At 32.7% G+C, this 13,459-nt stretch overlaps 1 protein-coding gene across 2 annotated transcripts; it reads right to left on the bottom strand.

Annotated features, from left to right (window-relative positions):
* Positions 1 to 3,716: 3,716 nt before the first annotated feature.
* Positions 3,717 to 9,453, bottom strand: LOC126780359 (chitin deacetylase 1). Of its 2 annotated transcripts, none has more exons than XM_050504796.1 (5): positions 9,239 to 9,453; positions 8,270 to 8,405; positions 7,129 to 7,259; positions 5,421 to 5,570; positions 3,717 to 5,190 (listed from the first exon to the last, which is right to left on the bottom strand). In XM_050504796.1, the coding sequence occupies exons 1-5, from the start codon at positions 9,288 to 9,290 to the stop codon at positions 4,031 to 4,033; spliced, it is 1,629 nt and encodes a 542-aa protein (XP_050360753.1). In that variant the 5' UTR covers positions 9,291 to 9,453; the 3' UTR covers positions 3,717 to 4,030. The 2 variants fall into 2 exon arrangements, with proteins under 2 accessions (XP_050360753.1, XP_050360763.1); XM_050504806.1 differs by lacking the exon at positions 7,129 to 7,259 and adding an exon at positions 6,859 to 6,971.
* Between the last annotated feature and the right edge of the window lie 4,006 nt (positions 9,454 to 13,459).

Raw genomic sequence — 13,459 nt, 5'->3', positions numbered from 1 at the left:
CGTAGTCCTTACCACGGTGCCAAATCGATTGGCGATACATTCAAGTGCTGAAAGGTCTGCATGACGCTGTTGTTATGATCGTCAAAGTACAGCATTCTAAAATCAGCATTCTAACCCTATCCTTATGCATCGAGGACTGAGACAAGAGGATGTCATTTCTCTGAAATTGTTCACTAATGCATTAGAGGATATGTTCAAGACGCTGCATGAGAAGGGCGGGGTATAAACATAAACGGCGAGTACCTTTCACACTTGAGATTTGCAGACGATATCGTTACCGTGGTAGAAGCCGTGCAGGACACGCAGTTTATGCTGAGCAGCCTGGCTGATTTTTCAGCTCGAATTGGTCTCCGGATAAACTTGGACAAAACCAAGATAATGTTCAATGAACACGTCAACCCGGAACTGACAACTCTTAACGGAGTTCCTGTCGAAATTGTTCAGGAGTGTATATATCTTGGGCAAACTTTGCAGTTGGGTCGAAACAACTTTGAGAAGGAAGCATGTAGAAGAATACAGCTGGGCTGGGCAGCGTATAAGAAATTTGGTCGAGTCTATTCGTCACGAATATCGCAATGCTTCAAAACTAAAGTCTTCAACGAGTGCGTCTTACCGGTCATGACTTACGGAACCGAGACGTGGACACTGACAGTGCGTTTAGTCCACTATTTTAAGATCACTCAGCGAGCTATGGAGAGGGCTATGTTCGGAGTTTCTCTGAAGGATCGAATTTCAAATGAAGTGATCCGACAGAGAACCAAAGTTATCGACATAGCCCAAATGATTAATAAGCTGAAGTGGCAAGTTTTGAAAATTTTAAAAATTAAAATCAATCAGATCAACTTATTTAATTTACTTGTTTTTATCTACACAGTTAAATCTCGCAATAAGCTTTTACACCATATTAATTTAATATGGAACGGTCCCCCGGCACGGCGAAGTTCCAATTTAAATAATTATATTATCTTGTATTATAAATTCTAATATAATATATTCGGTCGAGATTTTTATATAAACCTTACTATTAATCTTTGATTGTTAATACTATTAAAGTTTTATTTTATGATTTTTTAATTTTTACTTACTTAGACTTTAATTTTGTTTTTTTTTGAGTCGGAGGTTTTATAAATTCTTAATTTAAGTTTTATTTTACGCTTTTTAAACTTAGATTTAGGTAGAATGTACTGTCTTGTTTCAAAATGATATATAGGTACAAATCAAATGTATTAAAAAAACCCCAAATCAGTAAATTCATCCCCTTTTCCATAACTAAATTCAAACAGCCAATTTTGTAATACACAAATCAAATTCTTTTATGTGATACCCCACTCGGCCATATTCGCTTACTATCGCTTATTCATCCCCTCTTCCACCACCCATAACTAATAAACGACTAAATGAATTTTCTTCAAACTTAGCCTAAAACACATTCGACTAAGAAATCTTTCAAACAAAAGCAACTAAATGAAAATCGGTTCATCCGTTCGAGAGCTATCGTAGCTCTCACGTTAACAGACAAACAGAGATACAGACACACACGTCAAATTTATAATACCCCTCATTTTGCGTCGGGGGTTAAAAACGAGAAATCGGATCACAAATTGATCACACGATATTACGCTTAGAACATCAAGAGTGAACCACTCCCCACCACGGCCTCCTGAGCCGACCAGCAACAACCTCTCCCTTTCTCAGACGCGTTTTCTCTAACATGTGTATCCCACGTGTGCCACCGACCACAAGAGACACCGGTTTCTATTGGCATCATCGTTACCAGCTTCAATTTCGACCAATGACTTAATGGCATTTTTCTATTTCATTATAATTTAATTCTTTCAATGTGTATCGATATCCAATTAGCACTCAACTTTCTCGAGCAAGACGATATTACAAGCTGAAAATCTCACATTCGTAGTTTTCTTGCCTTCATATTGAACTTTGTGATGTATTATGAACTTTGAAATACGATCTGATGCTTTGTAATGAACCTGGTTTATATCAAGTCAAGTTTCTTTCATAAGTTGTCTCAGGTGAATTTTACGCCATTTAGCAAGTATTAAGCAAACGTACCGAATATTCGCGAAAACGAGTTAGACAAGTATTATCGCATCTTCGCAAGAAACATTTACATTTACACCCGGAAGACACTGTGAATTGAGAATTGTTTTGTTTGCTTATATAATAAATATGCAGATGTATCTTATTGAGTCACTGATATCTATGAAATCTAATGGAAACATACGTTTCCATAAGATCAATTAGATTGATAGAGATTAAATGTTATGTGATTAATATGGAAATTACGGGTTTTGATGAAATCCATCAAAATGTGTAATGGAATAGTGCTTAAACACTTTAAAGACGTTTGTCTTGTACGAAACAAGTGCAGTACCATCTAGATGATGTCCCAGAGATGTGCAAAAGCTTTTCTATTTGTTGATCCGATAACAGACGATCCTTGTAAGTTTACAAAATAAGCTATTCTCAAAATAGTGGGCCAAAATGCATATGCATGTATATTTACAATTCGTTCAAATATTGAATTATCTGAAGACGTTATTGATTTGATTTTAAAGAATCTGTACCTTCTGCAGTGCTATACTTTGAGTTATCACTTCTTATCTCACTTGTAAAAGTTGAAAACTTATTTCTATTTCTATGTGAGTAACTTTTATTTTATTTATTTATTTCATATGTGTAAGGTTTTACTGATTTTTATAAATTTTTTGAGATTTTTAGAAAATAATGGTTTTTTGACTTTTATCTAAAAATACTACTAGAATCATATAAAGGCCTACAGTAACGTAACAGTCTGTAAATGTCCCACAGCTGTGCTAAGGCCTCATCTCCTTTTTGAGGAGAAGGTTTGGAGCTTATTCCAACAGACTGCTCCAATGCGGGTTGGTGGAATACACATGTGGCAGAATTTCAGTGAAATTAGGCACATGCAGGTTTCCTCACGATGTTTTCCTAACAAATTAAGCACATGAAAATTCTGTGCCCGGGATTGATCATCGGTTAAAATTCACGCGTTCTAACCACTGGGTTATCTCGGTAGCTAATAAAGGAACAAATCTTGGATATAGCAATTCAATTTACAGTTTTACTAAACCTATTGAAGTAAGTAAGTATTATCTGAAAACTTTGATATATGTGATCCGTTTGATGTTTTATATGAACCTCTCTGCTTATTTGCTTAAAGAGTATACTTACGATCATAGAAACAACGAGATATAAAATGGTTACAGTGAATATCCGTCGAGGTCTTTCCTTAAGCTTAAACAGTGTTAAATAATAAAATTTTCACTTGGTGGTAAATGCATATTCTACCAACCAGTAACAATTAAGTTCGAATATGAAGTAAAATGAAAGACTCGTAGAAAAATGTAGTTTGGATAAGATTAAGGCTGTCAAATATCACAGGTGTTTCCTTTTACATCTTCTCTTTCTGCTTACGTCTTTGACGCTCGCAAATATATTTGAAGTTGTCATTGATTTCCATGAAAGACAAGGTATACTAATTTTAGGCTAAATTAGACTTCTCAAGATTATGTCGTATTATTGTTGATGTATTTACACTATTACTCTTCAGGAATTATAGTTACTAAGCAGATACTCTTGTATCATATTAGCTCTGGTAGATATTTGCCAATTATTATAATTCTACGAAAGTTTTAGAGTAGTCATCAAGGTGAGGAAGAAATAATTAAATGTAGTCCAATTTTATATTTTTTATTTTTGTTCAAAAGATTTTAACAATCTAAACATAATGAAATATTAAGTTTATCTATATTTGCAGGTAAACATGGAGCGGCATTTATTATGTATTGTTTAAATATTTTAAACAAATGTAAACTTTTATTATTAAGTATATTTGCAGTTAATCATGAAAAATGTATTTTAATTATTTGTATTATTTGAACAATTACATAAGCTGCCTTCCTGCGACACAGTCACAATAAATTGTATTTATTAATATTATTGAGTATTATTTACATGTGTACAGTCTTTTAAATTTTACTTAAAGAGATCACTTCCTAACGTTGAAGCCCTCTCCCGTAGGATCTAAAATCCATGGATAATTATTAGGGCATTCCATACAAGTGAATAGACGTAACGTTTCGCCTGGTAACTCACGAGTTGTTAGTGGACATGCATTTGGTAAGGAGCAGAAGGGCTGGCCTTTGACGTCACACTTTTCTTGTTTCCATTCTGCGAAATCTCTAAGTTGCGATAATTCGGTTGGGTTTTGCATCCATTGTATAACTTGAATAAGAGAAGTGAAATAAACATCGTTCTTTTCTAGCATCTCCTCAATGAACTTGATAAGCTCGTCCCTGAATTCTTTCTTGGATTTGAGCCATGAAGCATGGAAATGAAGACCCAGAGGGGCGCGGTTGGTAGAGTAGTGGCGGTTGAAGTTATGACGTAAAAGACGCGCGAACTGGTCACCAGTTTGAATATTTGAACAAGAGTCAACTACGTGACAACCGGGTAACGATTCATCAAAAGTAGGGTCATCTCTCCTGTCCAGTTCATTCATAACCATTTCCCACACTGGGTGACTCCTTGAAGGGCAGTTATGAGCATTACCGTTACATTTATGTGGCATGCGGAAGTATAGCGTGTAAGGCCAAATTGGAACACGACCTAAAGGAGCAGTAATAGAAGCGTCATACACGAAGTATTGATCAGCCATCATTTCGAATTGTTTGTTTCCTCCGACACGCAGATACGGTGCTCGAACACCAATAATAGAAGCATCAGTAATATTTGCGTAACGTTCAATAATAAGACGTGCACCTGCCATTTCAGCTAACCAGTCATCGTAACTTCCACTTGTCCAGTATTGTGGATCATCTTTGTGAGTTATTGAAAAAACAGAAATTTCATGTCCTTTGCGGTGTAATTCTTGAATTCCTGCGTAGTTTGAATATTTGTGCGAGACAAAGAATGTTCCACGAATTTGACAACCATTAGGATTGTGACGGTTGCCATTGAATATCTGGTCGTATAAGTCCATGTTATCAACGTTAACAGCACCGTTGAAAGTAATAGTAATCATCTGGGGCACTTGGTTGGGTTCTATTCCACCAGGGATGCGGGTACCGTCAGCAGAACAGAAACAGTCAGGTAATCTACATTGGTTTGTGTCACAGTCTGGAGCTCTGTTAGGGTCTACATCGACAGCTGTAAAGGCAAGTATTCGTGTTATTATTAATAGATTAATTATGACAATAATTTGTTCTATTTTTTATTTTTAGCATGTCACCAGCATGTCATTCATATAAAAATAAAAAATTGCTATATTTAACGTTGCTTTTACGAAACAATGTGAAATATATGATAAATATTAAGTAAAGGTTTTTTAATACGAAGTTTTAGTCTTGAATAATTAAGTTGTTCGAAATAAATCTTACTGCAAGCATTTTCATCCGATTCATCCTTGCAATCAGGTTTTCCATTACAGAATAACTCTTTCTCGATGCAGTCACCACTACCACAAGCTAGTTTCCCTTCAGGACAGATGGGCTCATCGGTCTTCAGGATTGGTAAAATTTTTCTTGGTTCTGAAAAATTAGTAGAATTATCTTCCGAATTTACTATAGAGTCTTTTGTCGTTTTGACTGATGGATGTACATTTGAAGATACACTTTATTATTGGACGATAATTAAAGTGACCAACATGGTACTCTTGCTTCGTCTGTGTATAAAATATTGTTGTAATAGTGTTCCTACGAGAAGATAATACAAGTGAAAAAGAATTTCAAAAGCATGAAAGATGACGAAGTAACGTAAGAAAGAATTAATGAGGGAAAAGAGGGGCTTAGCACAAAGTTTATTAGAATATGGCTACGTTCTTTGAAGTAGATTAGTTATTGGATAGATACAGAGACGACGTTAATGAATTTTTTATTACTTGATATTTGATAAGAAATTATGACCCTTAAAGAAAATGGAGGGAAAAAGAAAGTTGCAATGTGGACGAAATATTATCAATACTACCTTTGAAATGTAAAAAGTACTTTATAAAATACTCCTTGGGAGATATTTAGAACTACGCAGTATTGAAAATAATAAGTAGTTGATGCTTGCAAGAAACCCAAAACACAATTATTTAAAAAAAAAACGAGGCTACTAAGAAAAATATAATATAATCTGTATACATTATTATGTATGTTATACATTTTATGTCCTTTAATGTCTTTTTGTCATTTGTATTCTCTAATGTTTTTCATAATTGATTCAAACATTTTCATAGCAGCCACGTTATGTTAATTTTACTAAAAAAATGTTTTTTGTTAGTTTAAGCAGTGGTGTATGGTACAGCGTTGTAATATGCAGAATTCACAAGTTCTTATCGAACAAAGAAACCATTAGAAAGCTAATAAGAAAACATGTTAGTAAGAAATTGTAAAAGGTAAAACGATGTTAGTGATTAGTGATTATCAATTCAAGCTCTAGCGTTAAAGTAGGTTATAGAAGATTGTGAATAAATTTGTCATGTATGAAAGATAGAAGAATATATGTATTAAGATGCAGGCATTATATTATGTATATTTTTTATATGTATATACAACTTTTGTGTCAAGAGAATCATTTAAGTGTAATTTATGAAATACAGTGTTGTTTTTATTTACATCAGTGTAAATATTCATATTTAATAGAACTGCAAGGTGTACGTAAGTATTATTTATCATGTATAGTTCATTAATGCGTAACTAGTGCATTCGTCCTGCTGTGGACATTTTCCTTAGTCCGGGGCCTCATGCATTATACCAAATCTACAGTGCGACGCGGCCCCTTCACCCAAGCTCGTTTGCTCGCTATTCGCGAATAACTTTTTATCGCACTTACTCTCGATTTTGTCACAGTTGGTCACTTTACCCTTCCAGTCGCAGGTTTGTTTATCGAGATCGAAAGCCAGTCCCGATGGGCATGTGATCTGTTTAAGACCTGACCTAGTGCACCTGCGTCGATAAGAATAACATATTTAATAAATATCTAAAAACAGGAAGCGGACGCGGAAGAGGCTAACGTGTCGTTTAATTAATGTGGGTACTACTGTCAAGTCGGATGTTTAGTTAGCCCTTCACACGGCCACTCCCTCTTTGCGGCGGAACTTACTTTCTATTTTATCGCAATTCTTAACATGGGTTTTCCAGTCACATGTTTGACGGTCGATATCAAATGCCAGTCCGCCGGGACAACGCACTGAAGCGAGCCTGGTCACGCCATTTTCACCTCCTTTGTCACACCTGTACACAGCCAATTTTTCAGCAAGAAACCTCATTTAATTAATATATTTATAAAATCTTCGATATCCAAGTTCATAAGTCTTTAATAAATAGAGTATTCTATTATTTAAACCAAAATTCCTGTTGAACTCGAACCTTGAATCTTCGCATTCTGTTTAACCTTTGTGTTCATACAAAATTCTTAGATAAATACTTACACTTGCAATTATCTGCACATTATTCTATTATCAGGTAGGTATAAGAAGATATGGTTTAATTAACATTATTAAAAGAAAAAAATATTTGTGTATATAAAAAAAGATTGTGTGCATAAAAAATAAAATCTCGATAAATATTTTTTTTACGACATTAACTATAAGTTCTTAAAATCATTATAAATAATCAAAAGGGCTAATGACAAAGCAAGGAATTGATTTTTTATCGATTTTGAAAAGTTCATAGTAAGTACATTAATAAGCAACCATCCCGGTACTTAAACAAAATCGATGAAATGCGAGTCACACTCGGACATACGTACAATGAGCAGGTTTTCATACAAAATGTTCTAATAAAACAAGTTTTTTCAATTACAGAAAAATAGACATGACCAAACTAGTTCTAATAACTATGTCAAATTTCTAAAATACACCAAATCCAAAAGTATAAAGGATTTTCAGTGATTGAAGTACATTTTATTCGTCATTGCTTTGTCTCGTAGATTTAAGTAGCAGTACATAACTATGACTAATATTCAAGGCACGGTGGCGACCGTTCCATTCACTGGCTGGAATATCAAGTTCTTGAATACCAAACGAGTGTATTTATTATCATTAACTAAGAGCAGCCATCAGTTATATGTTAAAATGTTATTTTTCAAATTGGATGGATACGTGACATTTTTTTTGTGTATTTAGAAAAAAATAACAAAACTTTAAATATTGATTACTTTTAGTAATGAAAGCTTTTGCATTTTAACTTATGCGTTTTTTCATCTGTTTTTCATTTGTACTGTTGGAATAAAAAAAACTGACCTCACGACATCGCGGCAATCGCCTTCTGTGGTTAGTCGGAAGTATTCATCAGCGGGGCGGCCATCGCAAAGCTGTTCCGGATTCACCTCATCTCCACCATCGTCTTCCTGGCGTTTTACTCGTGACTCGCTGATTACTAAGAATGTGCGAAAATATTTTTCAACCGTAATTATCATTAGTAAATTCCATAGTAATGTTAGTTGTTAGATTCGCATCGATAATTCTAAAAGTGTGTTAAAATAAATACGTTGTTACGTGTAATACTATTGCGTTACGACTTTTTGCGTTCGACGTAAATACTGTGAAACAGGCATAACATTACTTTATTATACTGACTTAACATGTTTATTGAGTAACGAAGCTTAGCGTAGACTACGATTACCACACTCGAGTGGAAGAATGTAGTACCGTTTTATTTTAGCGTAGAATGTTGTTGTGCATTAGCTCGTTTGTACAATGAAATGAATTTTAGAAATATTATTTGTGAAAGAAATAGATAATTACTAACTAAACTTAAAGCCCGTTTGAGTTGCGAAGTCAGTAAGCAACTCGATGACGGCATTGAAAGGTAAAACGTTAAAAAGAAATCGAGGTCAACGCCGGCCACGTAAGTAACCGGTGTTCTTTCAATTACAATTTTAAAATATTTTACGTAAGTTTATTGTAATATTAACCAGATTAGATATTTAAATAACAGATCTTTAATCATATAAGCCACTGTAATCCATATAAATTCAAAAAGTTTTTTTATGGATTGCGTAATAAGAATCTTTTTTTTTTGTTAATTCCTTAAAGTTTACTACTACATTAATTTACTTTACTATTCTCACAAAAAAAGCTTCAATCGAATGTATTATGTAATATATTTTTAGAAATGTCAAAATATTATTGAGACATTATTGATTAGAATAATTTAAAATATTATAAAAATAATTTTATTAATAAATATAAATTATATTCGGTACTCACCAGAATGGGCGAGCAGTATTACCCCCAAACACAGGTACGCGTGTCGAGCCATGGCGCTCGGCGAAGACTGGCCGGTGCGTCGCGCTCTACAAGAAAGTGCAAGAGGTGCTTGCTGCCCCTCTTCACCTATTTATATAACCAGGCTGTTCGTGCTCGACACCAGCTGAGAGACTCCACCCGTCCTGTACACACTATACCTTCCGTCGATATAAGGTATCATTCCGATGCCGCAGCTTTTAATAAGCACACGGTGACGTTAACCAAGACAATGTGCGAAGAAGATAATTTAATATATTTTGGCTGATGTTATGAATAATTCTTTTAATGTATACAAACATACCGCGATCACTAAAATATTATAAATAAAGTTAGCTTATGCTTAAATTATTTTATTATTATTATTTTTTACGAACTTTGTTTCGTAGAGCTTTGTTAATTGAATTATTTTAAATTGGATATACTTAAAATCATAAAAGCAAAAAAGAAAATTATCGTTATCTAATTATTTGCAAATGTTAGGAAGTGTAATAAAAATTTCGCAAAGCAATTTTTTACTGTCCTTTTAAACTATTTGCCAAGGCAAGCAAGCGGAATATTTTAAATAATATGCCAATAAAGTACTTGATATTTTAACAAATTTTGTATTAATTTGGTTTATAAATTTAAATGTGATTTAGAATGTAAAACATTTTTATACAGCTTTATTAATATATTTCAAATTCAGATGCTCTGTATGGGAGCTTTAAATAAGAGCGATGTATGTCATTCGCATTCTAGGCTTTTTTTCCATTTGCTAACTTTTAGGTAATCATATTAAGAATATAGTATAATTTTTAATACTTAGTATAAAGTAATAAAGTATATTTCATGTTTCACTAGAAAAAATAGTAGTTATATTTACTGAAACAAAAAACAATTACAGTATAGTTATCAATTATATCGTATTGCTATTATTATGCTTAGTCGTATTCTTCATTTATTATGAACATTTTAATGTATGTACATATAAATTCCCAAAGTTAAGAATATGTAATACTGATTAATGCACATTTACGCGTATGTCTTAGAATTTTGACCGTTTTCGACAATTTAGCCACTTTCCACGTTTAATTTTTATTACTTAAAGCGAAATTAAACCTTTTAAAAGTTAAACATAATTTAATCAAATTCATATGTAATGTACCTTTTGTTAAAAATATTCCTGTTATACTTACTTATTAGAGATCGAAGTACTTACTGGAACCAACTCGCTTGCTTATGATGATATGGCGTATATTTATTTTAGTTACTTCAGTCACTTTCGATTATTATACAAACCTGTATTTTTTAATTTATGTCAATGCCACACAAATGTGGAGTGAAGATCCGAACTATAAACTTCATTATCATAATTAATTTAAAAAAAATAAGATTGAAGGACACATTCAGATGAAAGAAAAAGTGTACAACTTTTAGTGAAAAATATTTTGTTTTAATAATAAATAACAGTATATTTATATAGAAGACGTATTAAAAGTAAAATTGAATATGTAAATTGTTCAAGGAAATATACAGTAAAAATGATATAGTGATTTTTTTATACCAGAAATATAACTAATCAAAATGTGAATAACACTCAGAATAAATTGGTCGTATTTTATCATCTTATAGAAATAGCCTTACAGGATCTAATCAATATGTAGTCATACTCATATTTTATACAGAAGTTATAATTTATAATGAAATAATTAGTCTACTTGAACGAAGGTCTAATGATTGCCATGTCAACATCTAAGGTAGGGTATTAATGAAATAAAAATAAATTCTGACATCAATGTATGTATTAAACATTTTAAAAAATATATAAACTTTCCAAAAATATTAGATAAATGTTTTCCTTTATTTCTTAAGGACATTATTAATCAATCCAAATCATGAGATAAGTGCAGCTAAATATTTGCGAGAAGATGTGTGGCCTTGTGGCAATATCCGGGTGTCTCGGGTTATGTAACATACGAGTACTGAGGCCCAGAGAAGACAAGGCGGTGGGGCTGGCGATGGACACGATGGTACAGCGCGACCGCGCTGCGTGGCACCGACCGCGGACGCACAGAAATCGACATGTTGTCGCTTCATAATGTAAGCAACGCGCGCCATGACTTGACCTTCCAACATGTATAATATATCCAATTTAATGACATTTTGTAAACTTCAGTGTATCATTATACTTTTAGGGGCAAAACATTACAAAAATGGAATATAAATGAATGTTTCTAAGACATATTACAAATAAAAAAAAGTTATATAAGTTATACATATAAATGACTCGATACATTTAAAACACTTTTAAAATATTGCAAAACTGTAAACGCGTTTGTATAAATTTCATTAACAGTAGTCCCCAAATTAAATACATTTGATTATCGTATTGAATTCACGTCTACTGAAAGTTGCAAATTTCGTGAAATTGTAAGTTGCATTCGTGTCAGGAATACGTTTCAAATAGAAATCTGTCTTATACTGCTAGGTAATTTATTATTTATTGATTTAGTAGGAAGAGTGAAACTATATGAATTGTGTGTGTTAATATGGTTACAAATGTCAAATTTATTACAATATTTTGTAGAAACTAAAACTACAATACCTCTTACGGTTTCTTTACATCTTTAGGTGTATTTTATCGCTTTTGTATATGTTATATTTTCCTTCAAGTGTACATTCAACTATGTGTACAATATAATTATACATTACACACAAAAACACTACAAATATATATTTGTTAGCCGTGGACAAGTTTTTATGCACTTTTTTCCCTCACTGTCAAACAACAAAAATCTGACAAAACTATAAAGAGATCAGATATCGAATCATTGACTTCACATGCTTTCCAAAGTACGGGTATGTAACACTACAGACTACTTCAATCTGGGTTGCTACTAAAACTATCTTGACATTAAAAAATCAATATTATTAGGGTCTAATTTGGTTCCCCCTGAAAAGACAAATACTGAACTGCCTAGACGGCAGCAGACAAATATTATAAAGTACCGTATTTGAGAGGGTATTCATATATAGTTTTAATATTTCTGTTTTCTGGTAGCCGATATGGAACAAGCGCTAGGGCCGCGGTTTCGCCCGCACCCTTATCAATAATCTAGTTAAACGTGATTAAAAGGCCAAAATATTTATGATATAAGTGCGATTACTATTATTCTAGTAATTAAAGATAAATGGATATATTGAATTATTGTAATGCCTTTGTATATACTATATTAAGTGTAGTATTTCCATTTGCCAGAATTACGATATCTTTGGCATGGCTTATACGTGAGCGTGCGACATATATTTGCCAATATACATGTGATAAAAAAATATCCCTTCTTATCTAATGAAACTGTAAATAAAATTAAACTAAACAAATGAATGCAAAATTTATTAAAACCTAACCAAGTAATAAGTAACTTTAAAATTAGACGAAACGACAACAGAATAACGACGATGTACAGCGGAAGGTCACTGTATTCCAGAAAATCTGGACACCGCAATAGACGTATTTCGCACACCGCCATCTCAGTAGCAAATTTTTTTTATAACTTTTGATAGACTCAACTAATTTTGATGAAAGAAAGACTAAACGGAACTTTGAAATACCTCTTATAAATAGCCGTTTCAAAGATTAGCCTGAACAAATAGACAGACAAATAAAAGAAATGAATTTTGGTGTTGGTAACACGGAAATAGCCATTTAAACTTTAAAAGAGGCAGTTATTTTGAAATCACAGACAGACACTTCAATTTTATTTATTTGTATAGTTCATATAGTATGTAATATATATTGGAATATAAGTCTATATTATTTTTTGGAACGTGAATAAGTGACAAGTTCAAAACAGGCAGGTTCTCTAATAAAATTTATTTATATAAATATTAATGAAAAAATCTTTGAAGTATTCTTTGCATAATTAATAGTAGCCGTCATTATAATACTTAATGCTAATATAAGAATTATAATGATATCGAAACTAGTGGCATATAATAAAATTTATAATTAGGTGCCTACTAATACAAAAGGTCAAGTGAACATCAAACATGGCACGAGAAAAATGTAATGACCAAGTTAGATAAACTAGCTTTTACGTCTCATTAGTGGGATATTATACCAGATATTTATAAAAATATTTATACCTACGAGACGAATGTATGCCAAGTATCCGGGTCATATATGCACGCAACAACTGCATA

Source organism: Nymphalis io, chromosome 3, assembly GCF_905147045.1.
Source record: "Nymphalis io chromosome 3, ilAglIoxx1.1, whole genome shotgun sequence".
Lineage (NCBI taxonomy): Eukaryota > Metazoa > Arthropoda > Insecta > Lepidoptera > Nymphalidae > Nymphalis > Nymphalis io.
The sequence above is the reverse complement of the archived record's forward strand: the minus strand, read 5'-3'. Positions and strand labels throughout refer to the sequence as shown.